Source organism: Neophocaena asiaeorientalis, unplaced genomic scaffold (genome assembly GCF_003031525.2).
Source record: "Neophocaena asiaeorientalis asiaeorientalis breed wild unplaced genomic scaffold, Neophocaena_asiaeorientalis_V1.1 scaffold126, whole genome shotgun sequence".
NCBI classification, from domain to species: domain Eukaryota; kingdom Metazoa; phylum Chordata; class Mammalia; order Artiodactyla; family Phocoenidae; genus Neophocaena; species Neophocaena asiaeorientalis.
The window spans coordinates 555,838-574,903 of NW_020174565.1; the positions used below are offsets into that span (position 1 = coordinate 555,838).

Here is a 19,066-nt window from a genome sequence, read left to right on the forward strand (position 1 = left end):
TCTTGGACCTCCCTCCCACCCCCCATCCCACCCACCTAGGTCGTCACAGAGCATGGAGCTGAGCTCCCTGTGCTATACAGCAGGTTCCCACCAGCTACCTATTTTACATATGGTAGTGTATTTATGACAAAAGGTAGTGTATTTATGCGTAATGACTTTCTTGAAGTGAAACCTCATAAGAGAAAAAATCTACAATGAGCGTTTTGAAATATTCCTGACAAATTTCCTGTCAGTTAATTTTAGACAGTTACTAGAATTTTCCCTGTCCTGAACTAGTTGAGGAAAAAAAATATATATATATATATATACACACACATATATATAATCACATACACAAACTGCACTTATGTGTGTGCATGTGTGCGTGTGCGTGTGTGTGTGTGGTGTCACCTCAAAATGGCATTTATTCCCTCAATGCCTAACTTAACGTGGACTTTTGCACCTTCTAGGAAAACCAGTGAATTTGGGGAGCTCCATGAGCTCACAACAGATGAAAAACTTGTAGAAGGAATATACAAAGTAGAATTAGACACCAAATCCTACCGGAAGTCACTTGGCTTTTCCCCTTTCCATGAATATGCAGAGGTGAGTGGATGGATGCTTGTGTTGTTTTTTATTTTTTGTTTGTTTTCAATCCCAGAAAATGCACCGTTTGCACTTTGCACACCTTGGAAAAGTCGGAAGGAACATACTGTACTAGCACAGCTTCCCTTTCCCATTTCTACAATCAAAAATCCACAAAACTCTGAAAAGCAAACTTTTTCTCTCTTTGATGATAACTGATTTAGTAACATGACCTGAACTTACAAGATGCTCTTCAGAGATTTCATTCCTTCCACTGAATCCTATTGTTTGTCTGCTGAGGAAATATTAATATGTTGGATTATTAGGCAACCCTCCAGACCCCACTTAGGGTGTTATACAGCAAAAAATAAGTGCATCATTTTACTTCTCTAAAATCTGACAATTTTTTCATTCCAAAACACATCTGGCTTCCAGAGGTTTGGATAAGTGATTTCGGACAATGCATACAGGGACAGTAAATTCATAATAATAATAGCAACACAACAGATAACAGTTTTCAAGCATATACCACCACTGTTTCTATATTCAACCTATGTAATCTTTGTAAACAACCCATTGGAGCCATTCCTATTATTATCCTTATTTTACAGGTGAAGAAAGTAAGGCACAGGGAAGTTAAATAACTTGTCAAGGTCACGGGGCCAGTAAGGGGAAGAGCAGTAATATTTACCATCAGGGCCCAGGCTGGGTTTAGCCTCAAGGTGTGCCTCAGCTTTCTTCCTGTGAGAAGTCACGCTAGAAAAAATAATAATAATAAAAATAAAGCCACATTTGTAACCCTTGTTTCACACTCTATTCCTCTGCCTATGAGGTAGTGGGAATCTCAGAGTTATCCATGGGCCCAATCTCCTTGCGTCTTCCTTGTCTGTAATAATTCCTTAAGTCGTGTTAAACAGATGGCTGCCGTGGAAATAGAATCCAGACATGTCGGTCAGCGTTAAAGATCAACTAATTATGTGAGCAATTAGGAGCTCTGTGATTTCCCTCGGTCAGGTTAGAGCCACCCTGATTTTTAGTGTGAATTTGCCAAAAAAAGAGAGAGACCTGATTATACAGGCGGGAGTAAAGAATCTGGTGGAAAGGGCTGCGCAAGGCTCCAGCGGCTTAGCTGGCCAGCATATTTGGAGTTTTGCCTTTTGCTCACACTGCTCCAGAAAACAAAATAAGAAAGTAAAACTAATTTCTTTGGACTTGGAGTGGTCTCTCTGTCTGTGACTCACATTTGGAGGCTCTGCTGAAAAGCAATCCGGTCTGTGTTCCCTCCTAGGTGGTGTTCACAGCCGAGTCTGGCCACGGCCACTATACCATCATGGCCCTGCTCAGCCCCTGCACCTACTCCACCACGGCCCTCATCAGCGGCCCCAAGGAGTGAGGGGCACCTGCTTCGGTGGACCTGCAGGATGAGGGACAGGACTTCGTGTAACCAACAGCATTCCGTTTTTATTAAAGCAGGGCTTTCACTTTATAGGCTATGTTAGAAACTCAGGCAGAGACAATGAAACATTCCTATTAAAGCACTTCCCATTTCACCATTTGAACTTGCTTTTTTTTATTCCCCTGTTGTCCTCTCGAATAAAAAAAAGAAACCAAATTTGACAGAAATGCAAAGGAACTCAAAGAACATCTCTGGCTGAACTCTGGGGGAAATCCAAATTTCCAATGTTTTCCAAGCTAAGCACATAGTCCACCTCGTCCGCAGCTATTAAAAACACAGATTCTGAAAATGAGAGAGCTTTCTTTTCCTCTCACCTTTGGTGAATAGGAAAAGGCAAATTCTAAGGGTCCTCTTCTTTATTATGTGCATTTCCTCTAAGTGCTTCGCTGATTTCAAGAGTAGCCCAGCTCCACCGGGACAGACTTACAGTGACTCAAGCCCTCTAATCGGGTTCAGAATGACCAGAGCCCACAGGCAGCTGACTGGGGGATGTGATCAGAGAACCCTCGCACCCCCAACTCACTTGGACTAACCCGAAATTCATGTACTGAGAGATTGCTGTACGCCAAGCATTCCTTTAGATGCTTTGAACCTAAATAAGATCCAGTGCCTGCGTATAAAGCGCTCACATTCTTTTAAGAAGATAACTATGTCAACGTGATTTGACAAGGGCTATGGCCCAAGGCACCATACCTTGGCAGGAGGGTGGGAAAGAGGGAGTAGCAAACAGCCTGGAGAAGTCAGAGAGGGACTCAGAATAAGTTGCACTTGTTTGAAATTTGACTCTTAGCTATTTATCGGGTAGAAAAGGAGGAGGTATTCTAAGGAGAGCAGAGATTGCAAGAGCAGGCCAAGGGAAAGAGCTTGATAAATTGAGAGAACTGATGGGGGATTAGAATATTGGATCGTAGTGGGTATTGAGGTGCACTAGGTTGTGCTACCGTAACAAACAACCCCAAATCTCTGTGCCTGAACACAAAGTTTATTTCTCGTGAGTGCGAAGTCCAATGCAGAAGTTCATGTTCTGGTGACCCTCCACATGGAGGTGGCTTTCCTCCACATGGTGACTCAGGGCCCCAGTTTGATTTATTTTGTGGCTTCAAGGGACACCTAGTCAGCAGGCTGGAGGAAGAAATTATGGTATCAGCTGCCTCTGCACTGAAGTGTCACACATGATTCTCCCTGACATTTCACAGGCCAGAACTAGTCACACGGTCCCATTCAGATGCACTGAGCAATATGGTCCCCAGCTGAGAGTCATTTCCCAGAACAACTCTACAGTCTGGAAAAAAGCACTCATCTGTGTTGGTCAACAACCATCTCTGTCACAGTAGGGTTGGGAGTGGCGGGAAATGAGGCTGGAGTGGAGGCTGATGGCCCTGATGTCACCCTGATTTGGGGCTTCTACCCTCCAGAACTGAGAGAACCATGTGTCTCTGCCTTCATACGGCTGCCTTCTTACTGGATTATAATCTCATCTTTTATTTTTTAAATATACATTTTATTGTGGTAAAAAAACACATACAATTTATCATCTTAACCATTTTTAAGTGTTCAGTTTGTAGTGCTAAGTATTTTCACATTATTGTGAAACAGATCTCCAGAACTTTTTCATCTTGCAAATCTGAAACTCTATACCCATTAAACAACAACTCCCCTTTGCCCCCTCCACATGGCCCCTGGGGACTACCGTTCTGTCTTCTGTGTCTATGAATTTGACTACTTTAGATCCTCATATAAGTAGAATCAAACAGTATTTGTCTTTTTGTGACGTGTGACCTCATTTTAACCAATTACATCTCCCATGACCCCATTTCAAAATAAAATCACATTCTGAGGCACTGGAGGTTAGGACTTAAACATATATTTTGAGGGGGACACAATTTAACTCATAACACTTGTCTTTCATGACACTGACACTTTTGAACAGTACTGATATCCGTTATTTTGGAGAACCACCCTCAGTCTGGACTCACCTGGCATTTTTCAGGATTGGACTGAAATTATTGTTTTTGGTAAGAATACCACAGAAGTGATATCAGTGTTCATCTGAGTGCGTTATAGTTAGGAGTTGATGTTGTCAATACGTCATATTCTATGCCCCGTTTTTGATCAACAGAAAGTCTCACGTATTGTGCTGGTGCGGGTGGGAAGGACATATCTCATAGCAGCAAGAAAGAGGAGACAGAGAGGAAGAACCCTGGAACCTGGAAACACAGCCATGACGTTGTTGTTGTTGTAGCTTTATAGGCCGGTGATGAAAACAAGATGCAACAAATGGAGAGAAGACAGTGTGTCAGTACTCTCCAGCCCCAATCCACCAGGAACACGTGTGTAGCTGAACCAGCTGGACTTACTACTCATCCCGGCAAGAGAGAACACACAACACTCTCACTAAGACAGTATTAGACAGACCCTATCACAGGGTTTGGGCTTTGCTTGGGTGGCTTGGGGGAGAGGCTAAGAAAGTGGGACTCCACTCTCTAGACTGGACGCCATCAGAAAGTGGGGACAATTCTATGACTGAGATCTCAACAGTTCATCTGTAGGGAAGGCAGACCAGAGCAGACACAAAGCTGTGACTGGTAAAGCAGAAATAAGTTTCTCCTTTTAGTGAAAAGGGAGGTTTGGGATTTTGTGGGTTTCAGCGATTTCTCTTTTTTCTTGCTCTGTCGTGGTCTTAGACCGACATTGTTTGATGTTCTGTGAGACTGTCGTATCCAACAAAGCAACGATGGCCCAAACTAGCTTGTAATAAACTTGAGGCCAGTTCCCAAATGCCAGCAGCTGCTTTCCCACCCTCTTCCTCAATGTCTATAGAGCTGTTGAGAACAAAAAATCAGAAAATAGTGGTGATAGCTTTGCTGTGAAAGGGGAGAGAATTAGAGGAGTCCATGAAGTTTTAGGCATCAATCGGTCCTGGCCAGCAGATTAAACGGACCACCCAGTCACTGAGCTCGGGAATGTGGGCAGAGGGCAGATTTGTAGTCAGCGATGGGTGAGTTCAATTTTAGCCACAGTGAGCTTGAAGTCATCAAGCCAGTTTTCAATCTCATACCTTGGAAGTCAGCATTGTGTGCACACATACAGGCAGAGAACAAAACTCACTAATATTAAAATACCTCCTGAAACATTTGGATAGCACCTGCCAAACAAGGAAATTTAGGGTGTTTATGCCTTAACCTGTATTTTGTTCACAAAGGTGACACTTCTAAGAACTTTTATTTCTCACCCAAATCCTCAGTCTTATGACCATTCCTTCCTTTTACTTCTCATTTCAGAGAACACAACACTCCCGCCCCTGCTTCAGCCCCATGACTGCCTTTCAAAATGGAAATAAGCTCAGAATCAATTCCATTTTCCTAGCTTCCCATTCTCTGTGGGTTAGGACTGCCCCAGTTAATTTAAAGCCAAGGCAGATGGTAATTTATCTTTGGCAATCAGTGCAAATGCTGACGCCCTGTTCCGGAATCACTGTCAGCCAGCAAGGAGAGAGGGGTTACCTGCAGCGGCTTAAACGAACACTGAGATGTGGAGCTTCCCCAGGGGCTCAGCAGTCACCCACCCACTGCCGCTGCCACTCATGTCACTCCCTGGGAGGCTGAAGGTTGGGAAACTGCGTATACGGCAGGAATGCAACGGTGGGCTTGGGAGAGAACACTGGGGCTGGAACAAGCCCTGGCAGCTGCCCAGATGAGGACCCACGCTGAGCTGAGTGGACGCGACTCGACAGCCTTCCTCAGGAGAGGGATTTGGAAAATACCCTGGAATATATTTCCAAGTATGTGGAGGACAGTCCCTAGCACATAGTCAGTGCTCAGTAAATATTTGCCAAAGGAATGAATGGAAAGGGTGGATCCGGGTAGGCAAATAGTTCTCATCTGAGCCCTTAAAAGTCCCTGGGGTTTTACCAGGGTGTTTTTCCCTCTCATATAGACGTGTGAGAAATGGCACCATGTTTGCTGGGAAACACTAAAAGACTACCAGCTCCTGGGAGTAACCTCGTTCAAATATTCAGTTTCAGGATCTGCATGCTTGGATTGATTGCAAGAACTCAGTTGATTTAAAATGTCCCATTGGGGGCCTGGCTAGCTCAGTAGGTATAGCGTGAGACTCTTAAAGTTGCCACTGTCTAGGCCCAGGGCCAAAAGAAAAAAGGGTTCCTTTACTCAAAACTACAACTAAAGCCTACTGAGTGGATTTTGCCTCGTTGTCTTGAAAGGCAGAGAAGCTCTGCTATTCCAGGCCTCCCCACAGAGTAGCAGCATGGGGTGGGGGTCCTGCCTGGGGCCGACACTGCAGGGGGGTCGGAGCCCTGCATGGAAGTTGGGGCCTTGACAGGAGTCGAGACCCTTCCTGTCTGGACTTCCTCTGTGCAGATGCAAGTACCAGAAGCCTACCAGAAGATTCCGAAAGGTGGGGTAAGGCAGACCAACTGCCCAAGGACACAGAGACTCGAGGAACAACCCAGCCATGAGTCCCGGGAGTTCTTTTCTTGCCTCTTTGATATCCCAGCCTGGGTGCTAGAGAGGTCAGCAACCAGAAATGTCCATAACTGACCCAAAGAGAAAAAGCCCCTCAAGAAATGCCTGCTCTCCACATCCTGAGAACCTAGAAGGGTGCAGACCAGCAGGCACCGTTCAACCATACTGTCTATTCTCCAGAAGGGCACCCTAAGAATAGCCAGGGCCTTTCCCACCCCCACTGAGGAGCAGTGGTGGCCAAACCCTATCGCCCCACCCACTCCCCGCCCCCATCTCCTCTGTGGTGTTGAGCCTGTGGGTGGAACTCTGGGAACTCCCCTCGTTTATGTGGCCTGAGACTTTTGCCCCTTTTTCTGTTGGGTTTCCAAGTAGGTTATAAGATAGACAGAGGAAAAGAGGTGAGGTTGGCTCCCATGAGAAGCCCTGGGCGAGCATCTTCCTTACTTGGCTCTAGCCTCCTTGGGGGAAGGAACCGGGTCTTAAGTCACTCTCACGCCACCAGAACAGCCCAGTGCCTGAGACACAGCAGGTGCTTAATAAATGCCCTATAATATTGGGGTTGGAGAGACTAGAGACCAGCCTGCCAGAAGCTGCTAGACAGGCTGAAAGACCGCATAATTATCCTATACAAAATGACATTTATACAAGGTCAAGGGATAATAGAATAATGTGGGGCAAATCTGGTTACCCATAGTGACCCTGTTCTGCCTGAACGAAAGCACTCATGGGATTTCACTAAGACTCCAGGGAAACTAACAGCCACCATGATGTTTCCTGATTCTAACAATGGTGGTGGTAGAAGAAGAAAGGAGAAGAGCAGGTGAAGGAATGGAAGAAGGGGAGGAAGGACTGTGTAAAAGAAGTTGAATCCTTGGAAATTAACTAAATATGCTTTAAAAACCACCTCAGATGGAAATGATGTCCCAGAGGTAAATGGACACCTTCTCCTTGATAAATCAAGCAGGTGTTTTCAGGATCTGCTCTCAAACTCTTTCATCACAGTATCTGTGCCTTGTGACAACATTTATTTTGTGGTATCATTCTTAAAATATGACGCAAGACAATTGGCATGAAAGAAAAACTTGTCACTCTAAAGCTGAAAACTGACTTAATATAAGCCAAGCTTCTGCTCAAGAGTCCAGCACTGTGCTAAGTGCTCTATTAGAATTAGCTGCTTTAACCATCCGAACAATCCTCAGGTAGTTCCTATCGTCCTCCACTGAGAGACCAAGAAATTGAGGAACACAGAGGTTTAAAATTTTGCTCTAATTTCACAGCCAATAATAGGGAATCTGTGAATTCAAACTCAGATCAGTCTGCTCCAGAGCCTTTGCTTATAACTACCACCTTCCACACAGTTCTACTAAGGATTAACCGCAAATACTCAAGGTCTGTTGCAGAAAAGCACTGATCTCAACTATCCTTCTGAAGTGTAGTGTTTCCAGCTGAGAAATATTCTGCACGGGGAGAAAAGCTGCTCCTTCAAGATGCTCTGTTGGCTCTTTAATATTGCATGAGTGAAATATAAACCTGAGTTTGCAGAGGGCACAAAAGAGCACCTCATTTGATAGGATGTGGGTTTTCAGGTGTTTCCACTCTCAGTTTTACACACAGAGGACAGTAAACTCCTTGAGGGTAGGTAATGTCTGATGCTTCTCGGAGATCCTCCAGAGCACAGACTTCAACTAATGGAGTTGGGAAGATTAAATTAACAATGGAATTCAGGCCCACCAAAATATGTTGTAGGAATGTGCTGAGAAAAATACAAGTTTTATTTTTCAACCCATATATTTTTCTTTTAATTGTAGTGTAATTTTGAGTGATATAGCACTATCTTTTCTGAAGTCACTTAAATCAATAGCAATAGAGTACTCCTTAATAAACGCCTTTTCTAAATAAACCAATTTTGGTCCAGGATATCTCCACAGCCTTAAATCCATACAAGGAAAAACTTTTTTTTTCTTTTGCATCTTTACGAAATGATGGGTGTTTAATCATATCATTATGCTGTACACCTTAAACTCAGACAGTGCTGTATGTCAATTATATCTCAATAAAACTGGAAGAAAAAAATAAAGACAACAAAAAAATTATAAAACCATTAAATTAAGTTGGCATGACTCATCAGAAGATACATTAATACCATAGGTAGGAACCTGGGGCAGACTAAGAACTCCATTTTATGGCTTTGCATGACTACAAGATTATGACTTAATGATTGGCTTTATTTGTGATATATAGTGGACAATATTCTGGTAGCTCGTACTACACATACAGATTAATAATACTGAGAATTCATCACACAAATAATTAAAGTTGATAAAAGTCATAATCTCACCATCTAGTCCCAAACGCAAATCTAGTCTTGAGGTATTTTTGAGATTTGACTGTTTGTCTTAAAGATATTCAGACTCCTAATACCTGAAAAACAAGAAGGGAATTGCCCACAACACACCAGCTTAGTTTACTGAAGTTGTGCAGGGAGAAGAAAGTTATGCTAAAAATGACTTCTTAAATATTCATTTTGATACAGTAGATTACTAATTGCATTGATGAAAAATATTTAAATGTCACGGTGTCTCCTCTGAGGTCCAAGCTATGAGGTGATCTCTAAATGTATTTAACAGACACTGTTGCAAAGGCATATGTGATCACCTTATACTCATGGTGTAATCCTAGTGCAACCAAGGTATTCACCAGCAATTCACCTGGAATTCAGGAAGACAAACACAACAAAACCCCAGATAACCCAAAAAAAGTTCCCGAGAGAAAATAATTACATCATCACACCAGGTCTTTAGAACATTATATTTCATAAAAGACAATGATAAAAAAGTACAAACATTTCCATGAGAAGCAAAAAAAAAAAAAAAGAAAAAAAATGAGAGTACAAGAAATTACTAGCATTTATTTCAGTGCATTTATATAGAAGCCTTTCAGATCTTAATAAATAAAATAATCTTAAGTACACTTCCTTTTTCTGATAAACTCTATGACCATTTTAGTTCTCTCATTGGCATATTTGCAAATAAAAGATAATAAATCTAGAGTACCAGTATTTGTCTGAAAAGTATACAACGAAATACAACAGAGATAAGCAAAGGCCAAATAAAATGACACAAAGTCTGGTTTCACATGTACAGAGCTTCCAAAAGAAAGAGAATATTGTATTGGATATTTTCCCATTTTGTTTTAAAATGGATATCAACCTCTTGGCTGGGAAAGGAGAATAAGCAAACTTTAATACATACTTTTGTATTTACATAATATTGCAAATAAGGTTTTCTTACTGAACACCTTTTCACAAAATACAAACAGAAATTTATAATTAGACTTAAAAAAATATTCATTAAACCCCAGTTTTGGCAAAGACTTAAATGACCATCTCCACTGTGAATGAGACATAACGTTACAGCAAATGTGTACACTTTTTCCTTTTCTTTTCTACAAACAGGCCCATTAATCATTACTACTTTCTCTAGTTGAAAGGCACTATATAAGTTTCCCAGTAGGGCCATAAGGAGTTCATAACTATGTCCACATATATACGTTTCTTGACTTTGAGACTAAGAAATACAACACATAAGTTATCAGAGGATGTTTTCATAATTTTAGAAAGGTTTCAACTTGCTTGACTTGATTTGTTTAGAAATGAAATATTTTTTCTGTAGACATACCTAGCATTGCAACTGATAGAGTAGGTAATCAATACATGTTCACTAATAAATCAACCAAACTATAAAGACAGTTTGCATTTGCAATCTATTTGTTAATTTTTATGGAATACAGTTATTTTTATACAATGAAGATAACTGGGCAAAGCTATGTCACTTATATACAAACATATAAAAGTTACTATTTATAGGCAACAATCAATTTGAGGTCTGCACTTAAAAAGAAAATAAAAACAAACAAAAGACAAAAAGCAAACTACTGAGATGGCTTTCAAAGGATGACACACCGTATTCAAAACGGAAAATAGCGGAATATTCATGGCCCACTCCTAAAACAAAAATTACTACTAGACTTAATCCAAGAAAATAAGACAAATACTAGTAGAACGGAGTTCTCTTGAAACTATAAAAATGTGTATCAAAATGAGAAGATTCCAAAATGTGGGCAGCTCCATATTAAAGAGAAAAATATGTTTTCCTAATAAGACTCAGAAACAGCCCTAATTTCCCCCATGACTAAAATATTTAAGTATTATTGGGTTAATTATGCTCCTATGCCCCTAGTATCTTGTTAGTGATCAACAAATGTTAACTTTCCCAACCTACTTTCTTTCATTTCATCAAATTAAAAAATTACATTGGCTATGAGAGACAGAAAGTGAATAGATACACAATTTAAGAACAAATACCTTGCTTTTCAGAAGGTTTGATTTTTCATTATTCTGAGTTACCAGCAAAGAAATGAAAAACAAATATTTTGGAAATATTTCTAAGAAATAAATGCAGAAAAATTCTGCTTGGTATCATAACCGAGAGCTACCAGTCTTCTCAAAGTGTAAGAATTTCAGTTATTTTATGATTTGGTTTGTGGTCATTTGTGTTACTAATATTTGCCATAGAAAATGCCAATTTCAAAATTAAATTTACAACCTGAGAGATAAACAACCATATTTCTGTGTTAGATGAATAATCCATTTCTATTGTTCCTCATGTTGTTGAAGATTCACTTTATAGATATTTAATTTTTTGTTTTAAATTTGTGAAAATATCTTAAGATATTTTAAAGAATCTTTGGTTAACCATAGTTGATAATTTTCAAAGTAAAGACACTGTTTGGTTTTGCTATGAAAATGTCATCCGAATTTAAGAGTAAGTAATATACTTGATGTCAGGTAGAGAAACCTGTTTTTAGAGAAGTGTCTTATTAACACCAATGCATTTAAATAACTGATAATGTATTTTAATATAATTCTATTAACTTATGCTTTTGTGAGGAAATTAACACCAGAGATGTGATATCTTAAAGGTGAAAAAAATACATGTAGTTCGAATGAAACTGGCCAACATTAAAAAGGATCCCTTCCAAACTTGAAATCCTATGAGTCTAATAATCAAACAAAATTTGTTTTTATCTACTAAGCATTTATCTTCATAAAAATAGAACAATTAATTTCTTACCTAATTCATTTGTATATTATAAATACTACTGGGTTTTCCATAACTCAATCTTTTACAAAACTGTTTTGCTTTTTTTAAATGAAGATTTTTTTTTTTTTGCTCTTCTGAACTAGAAATAAAAGCGCTGTTCACTATGAATTCAAAAAAAATACAGTGTACAACCACACGCAACCTTGGGAACATTTTTTGAGGCACAAAATCCCTGACACTTACACCAGAGGTACATGAGAGACGTTTAACATAAAGAGGTCCTTTATATCATGTCACATCATAACTTTTAAGATTTTCTTGGTAATACTCATGCAATATACACAAACAATATGGTTGTGGTTTAGCAAAATCCGATGAGATTGCAAGCAAGGGGAACAAAAGAGGTAATCCTCCGTAGGAAGAAAAGCTAAGTCCCTTCTTCTTACCCTTTAAAACCCTAAGGAAGCTGTGACTTCGTCCACACAAAAAGCTGACGGTATAAAGCTCAAAACTAGTATAACAGTGTACTGTATTAGCTGGCTGTCAATTATTGACAGTTCCTTCATTTCACACAAGGTTAACCTTTGTTTAGTGACATAAATTTACATTGTTTTATTCCATGCAAATAAAAAAATGTTTATAAAAGTCCCATAAAGGCATAACCCATTACATGCAAAACTGCCAACACATCTTGTTTCTCAACAATTTGAACACATTAATTTATATCACATATGTACAAAATATGTTTAAATGGAAATAAAGCATTCTCTTGAATTAAACTATAGATTTTAGTATAAAAATTTTCTCTTTGTAGGGAGCTCTCTTGACTGCCAGACTTAAGCAACAGCATCTGGTCTCTGCAGTGCTCGCCATGGGGTGTGTCTCAGGATAGAGGATGGGTGGGTGGAAGAAGGGTGACTGTATACAATCCCACAAGTAAACACTGAGAACACAGGCTCTTCTTCTCACCACCCAGGGCACTATGACACATCCATTCACTGACCTCCATTAAGAGTGCACTCCAAGTTCCCGATCCAGCATTGTGGTCTATCTTGCCATGAGAGCTACTTCTTTTAATAGTCTTCAATTGGAGCTAACTCTGGCATGAGGTTTACCGATATATTTGTATACAACCTATCAACCAGTATTTTTGGCGTATATACTAAATTGTTCAACCCATCGATGTACTGGCGCTCTTTTGAGTATCTTAGTAATTTATACCTATAGCATTAGAGAAAAAAATTAAAAGTAACAGAAACATGTTTGAAAAGAAAAATTGATGAGGAATACGCTCAAGGTCATTCTTATCATTAAAGCACTTAAAGCTCTTTACAATTTTTGGTTCTTATGCATAATTAAAAATCTTTCTAGACCATTATTCTAAATTAACATTTTTACTAGTCTTAAAATGCTACCTGAAAAAAAGTTACTTTGCACTCTTACACATTAGATATCCTTAAGAAATAAAATGCATTACGCTTTATGTTAAGGAAACATTTTTACATAAATAATTAACTGGGCTCTTTAATATTACATGAATACATATATGTGTGTGTGTGTATGTACGTATATGTATATGTATATCTCTTCAAAACAAGCACAAAATGCTCTACTTTTATAAACAAAAATGATATCGACAGAAAATCCCCTTCAGAAGTTTTTTGTGGGGAGTGCAATTCCTTTTTTTATAAATCTTTCATAATTAAATAATTTTGAAACCTTGATATCTAAAGATGATATTAAACTTACCGTCCTAAGAACTGGACTTCACCTCGATGGTGATGAGGAATAGACTTGTATTTTCCCAGGTCCCCCTCTGGTCTTGTTACATTATATCCAGCATAGTGAACCCTACAACACAACATACAGAAATGAAAATACATTAAGAAATAAAATCTAACATAAAAATAGATTATGTGAGTTCAATTTAAAATGCAAAAGAATGCTCTAATGTACACGCTGTCAGTAATTTCAAAAGGGTACTACTCTCAATAAAAAAGGGAGAAACACAACGCAGGATTTAGGAACCTCAAAAATTTTCCACCCCAAAGAATCCTTTCCTGGAATAGAAAAGTATAGTTTACTTAATAGAAAGGAAATTTATAGAAATTCCATTATTAAGCAATTTGTACCTCAACATACCTATTCCAGAGGTCATCGTCTTCTCCTCCCCATCCCCAGAAGGCATTAGGAAAACCATTGATCTTTCTGAACTGTTCCACTGTCAGTCCACTTACACCGCCAAAAAACTCTTTATAAGGAAGACTAAAAAAGAAAGCAGAATATAGCATTCTAAAAATGAAATCAAAACTGTTTGCCATATGAAATCAAGTTTTCAGTCTTTTACATGCTTTGCAAAATACACCCCTACTTCCATATAAACAATTATGTTGATTAAATCATATTCTGGGAAAAGTAAAGTACATCAAGAAACAAAACATCTTTACACTCTAGTGAAACAAGTACATCTAACTGTGTTATGCAAAACACTTGTGGTAACTGAAATTTAATATTGACTATTGTTACTTTATAAGACTCAAAACCTAGTGTTCAAAAATGGTCTACTTTCACACCAAAAGTAGACTTGATCAATAGCTGCTAAGGTAATGTTAGATGTTACTAAGCTAATTTCCTAAATTAATTGATCTTAATTTATTAAATACATTATTTATCATATAGACTAGGATAAATATAAATTAGTAAAAACAAGTCTTGCATTTAATTTTGAAAAAACTAGCTGCCTATTCCTGTAATGATCTTCTCTATTTGGACTACACTCCCAAAATATTCATGGATATTTACAAATATATTTATTTTTAATGCACTGTTAGAAGAATGACAATTTTTTGAGATGTAATTGACCCTGTATTAGTTTCAACATAATGATTTGATATATGTATATATTGCAAAACGATTACCACAATATGTCTGGTTAACATCCATCACCATGCATAGCTACTTTTTTCTCATGATGAGAGCTTTCAAGAGCTATTCTCTTAGCAACTCTCAAGTATACAGTACAGTATTTGTTACCTAGAGTCACCTCGTTATACATTACATCCCAGGACTTGTCTTATAACTAGAATTTTGTACCTGTTGATTCCCTTCATCCACCCCCAACCCCTGCCTCTGGCAACCAAAATCTGTTCTCTTTATCTACAAGTTCGGGTTTTTTTTTTTTCAATTCTGCATATAAGTGAGATCATACAGTACTTGCCTTTCTCTGAGAAATGACTATATTTTTAAATCTGGATTTTATTTTCCTTACCTTTCTCTAACTCATCCTCCATGGAATTTGTCAAAGTTGTTTGTTTAGAAACAGACAGGTTTTCTGATGTTGAGGCAGCATCCCTAGACTTGCAGTCCTGAATAAATTCCTGTGGCCCTAAATGTGCTACTGGGGAGCCACGTGCCAGAGCCCCTGAATGGACGAGGCCAATGTGGAAGAACAGCAGAGAAAACACGACCACACGCAGCCTCTGAAAATCACGCTGAGGGAAGTCTGGCCAGGACTAAAGCAAAGCTGCCTCAGAGGAAGAGAGGGGGCAGATTTCACTTTTTTGTTGGACGGACTCTGGATTCACTCTCTGCAGGGAGGAAGTGCTGTGTGCCAGCGGGGACCTTGTGTGGCCACAGAAGATGAGAGAGGCAGCTCCCACAGAGAACTCCAGGCTGCAGGACAAAGCAATCCTGGTCCCACACTGGGCCAAAGGCACCCCAAGACAGTAACAGCAATACTGACCCCAAAGTCTACCACGGTGTCCCAGGGTACCTCACGAGGCTTGCACTGGGGAAGTTAGATTCTAGTTATGATACCAGTTGGGGTCCAATAGGGCCAATAAGCGCTCATGGCACCACTGTGTTTCCCACATCAGTTGCATTATGCTTGCCCAGGCTAGTGGTTTGGGAGAAACCTGAAATCAGTAGATAGGTAAAGATGGATAAGTGTGTGTGTGTGTGTGTGTGTGTGTGTGTGTGTGTGTTCACTGACATGTATAAATTGCCAAGAACGTTAATTCCATTTAGTGTTCTGCTTAAAAGCAGAAACAATCAACTGCACTATACCCAGAATAGGAAAAGATTAGATAAAATGAAAGTGTAATAGATAAAGAACAGAAAACGGAAGCCTGACAAACACAAATCTAGTGGCGTTTACCTGACACTGTCCAAAGGGAGAGAGACACTGCTCTGGGGACCTGAGCTTTCTGGTCAGCAGCCTTCACGGCGTGGGCACCACTGTGGGCAGCGACACCTCATCACACTTCAGCCCATGCACTGTCCGGCCCGTTCCCTGCTCTGCTGCCATTCTCTCTAATTTCTATTCCAACTTCCAAGATACCCTATGCACCCTGGGATTAGTCTAGGTAGATATGAGTATTTTACTGATTAGAAATTAATATTTTCAAATAAAAAATTAATTTAGAATCCCTAGTTTATATGACATTTATGATATCTTTTAGTAAAAATCAATTATGCTAAATTTAATTTGACTCTAGTAGGCTGACTAAAATTGAGTTTCTAGAAGTGCTAAGAATCAGATCCTGAACCTGGATGACCTTCCCAAGGTAACGCCAGACTTGGCTTTCAGATACTATGGTAATAAGGAAAAGGTTTTCTAATGATAACAACCAGTCTAAAAAAAGACAAAAAACCAAAAAAAGGCACTCTTCCTGTTTCAGTGCTAATTCACCTGGTCTCATCACTGAGACTTCTTGCTTCTCTAACTCGACAGGTGAGGCAGCAGGCAAAACAGTGATGAAGGCAACACCTCCCCGCTCCAGGCTATTTTCTCTCCTCTCCACTTCCATGAGTCAATGAAAACTGTGATCTCTTTCCCAAATTAGACCTTTAATGTCAATTTAAGTCACTGTCACAGCTCCGATGACAGTATCATTTCAAGGCATCTCCAGTCAGAGAACGAAAAAATGTTTCTTCTTATTAAAGGCAGGTCAAGAATCCATAGCTTAGGAAGAAGAAAATATACTGCAGAAGAGCGGGCCTTCACTGCACAGGAACTACCCTGCGGGAGGGAAGAGAGGGGAGCCAACCTGTGCTGTGCTCCTACCTGGGGCAGCCCAGTGCCTGGGATCTCGCAGAACCCGTGGATGGGCTCTAGTGCTCCCTGAACAAGGAAACCAATGTTCAGACATCCAAGTCCTAAGATGCAAATCCAAGCCCTCTAACTGCTAAGCGTGAAAATCAGAAGTTAGGTCCACATTTCCTTGACCGTAGAAACCGGGCTCTATTTCCCACCACCCCACGCTGAAACCTGTGTGTGAGGAAGCGACTGGATGGACCACAAGCGACCCTACACCCCGGCTCCCTGCGAGGAAGGGCTGGAGTTAAAGATACTCTCTAGGCTCTTGAGCCCTCTCAGATCCAGGCACATAACGCTGCTACCATTTCAGTGATATGATTTTGCAGGTGTGCTGCAAAAGAAGAGTGTACATTACTTACATATACATGTATTTATCCAGCTTGGCTGCAAAGTGACGTGGCATTTCTCCACATCCGTAATAGTTTCGGTCATTTTCAGGTAGATGATCCACATCGTGGAAGATTACACAGTCCCAGACACTGTCTTTCATGGCCTCTTTGAAGCCCACATTGAAGAGCATTGCACGGTTAAAAGGCTGTGTGCCAGTCTTCACAAAGAGAAAAACAGAAATGTACTCAGGCTTTGCCATGACTTCCTTCTATACCTTTATAACTTGTTGAATCATGGTCAAATGCTAATAATAAATACACACAAACCAAACGGATAAAATAATAAACATGTTTCAGGATTTTCAAATATACTATTTAAATTATTACATAATTTTATACTTTGGTAACACACAAGAAAACACTATTATTATAAGGGCCACTGGTAGACCATCAACTTTATATAATGATATAATTCATGTTTCTGTTTTACTTCAAATGTATCAGGATATAGATTATTTATGACCAGGAAAAAAAATAAAGCCATTGAAAATAACAGAGGTTGTATTTTTTAGCAAAGCTTTCCATATGGTGCCCAGACTAAAAGAAGCAGGAAACAAAGTGACTCAAGAAGCAGTAACCCTTCTCTTACTTAACAAGGCCAGGGAGGGCTAACTTTGCATTACTAATGCTTGTAATAGAGACAAAGGCATTCTCAGAGCCAAAAACAATTGGAACTTATTACACAAAACCCAATTTCCTTTATTATAACCATTTTCCTTTATTACTAGGGAAAATAAAGTGTCCAGACAACAATTTCTATTCTTATTATGCTTGTTTATGATAAAGACCAAGAGCATCTGAAGGGACAAAAAAAAGTGGGAACTTATTACACAGAACCCAGCTTCGTATATAATGACCACTTCCCTTTACTTACGAGGAAAATTATATTAAGGTGCATTGGCAATAAAAGGTTTCATGCTACAGCTAAAGAAAATTAAAGAGCAATTTACCTATGCCTTGGCAATATTTCTCAAAATCATTTCCAAAACATAAAACAAAAAGTGATTATGAAAAAAAAAAAAAAAAGTGATTATGAAAGAAGTGAATGAGATGCACAATGCAGTCATCACCAGAGTGAGCCCTCAAAAGGGAAAAATAACTAATTTTTAGTCCTGGGTCCTGCACTAACTTGAGGTAATAGAAATCACTTTACTTTTTACAGCTTTTCCTCACCAATGAAATGGAAAGAATAAAAAGGAAAGGCAGTTAAATTATAATAATTACTGGTACATCACCAGTTTGAACAAATGACTTTCCTTTAAGATTTAAAAAACTGTTTTCATTAAATGTGGACATAATACTTAATGGCTTATAATAAAAATAAGAAGTTTTATGTCTAACCCACCTTCATCTTCCAAAAGCAATACTTTTACACACCTCTAGTAGTTTATTCTGGTACTTATCTCCTCATTTCAAGGTAATGAAAGTTTTGATATCCCCTTGCCTCATTAACTTTTTAGACACTACTGATTTCTTACCATGGTCATTGAGGATTTATACCCCCCCATTCACTGCCCCTCTATCCATTCTCCCAACAGTTATGTCATAATTTTTTGTTAAGTCAATGGTATTTGCATTATTATGACTGTATATATATGACTGTTGAGTAAATTATGATTCTGTTTTCTTTCTCAAACTGAGATTCATAACTGTCTTCTGTTTTCTTACTTTTCTATATAACTAGTATTACTTTGTACAAAAGCCCCAGCAGGCATGCCCTGTATTTTTTAATAACTGATGCAATCATTGAAACACATCAAACCATTTATCGATCCTCCTCCACCCGCCCCCCAAGCCCAACTCCAGCTGCCACGGCCCTCGCGTCTTGCTCCAGTCTTGACTGGTCTGACCATGTGCAACTATCGTCCTGGGCCTCCTCTTCATTCCCTACATCGTCGGTGTCCTTTACTTGGCTCTCTCAATTTGCTGAGGAACATCCTTCAGCAGCTTCCTATCTCAGGATCCACGGGAGA

General features: G+C 39.4%; 2 protein-coding genes across 2 annotated transcripts in view; one reads left to right on the forward strand and one right to left on the reverse strand.

Annotated features, from left to right (window-relative positions):
• The window catches only part of TTR (transthyretin), a 6,493-nt gene extending 4,391 nt beyond the window's left edge, over window positions 1-2,102 (forward strand). The window contains exons 3-4 of the mRNA XM_024757957.1: window positions 450-585; window positions 1,853-2,102. Of these exons, the coding sequence (XP_024613725.1) occupies window positions 450-585; window positions 1,853-1,957 (241 nt within the window). The 3' untranslated portion in view covers window positions 1,958-2,102. The remainder of the gene's footprint in view (window positions 1-449; window positions 586-1,852) is intronic.
• Window positions 2,103-9,355: 7,253 nt separating this feature from the next.
• B4GALT6 (beta-1,4-galactosyltransferase 6) overlaps window positions 9,356-19,066 on the reverse strand; it is a 64,021-nt gene continuing 54,310 nt past the window's right edge. Inside the window, exons 6-9 of the mRNA XM_024757964.1 lie at window positions 17,064-17,251; window positions 13,749-13,871; window positions 13,356-13,457; window positions 9,356-12,827 (exon numbers count right to left, since the gene is read on the reverse strand). Of these exons, the coding sequence (XP_024613732.1) occupies window positions 12,680-12,827; window positions 13,356-13,457; window positions 13,749-13,871; window positions 17,064-17,251 (561 nt within the window). The 3' untranslated portion in view covers window positions 9,356-12,679. The remainder of the gene's footprint in view (window positions 12,828-13,355; window positions 13,458-13,748; window positions 13,872-17,063; window positions 17,252-19,066) is intronic.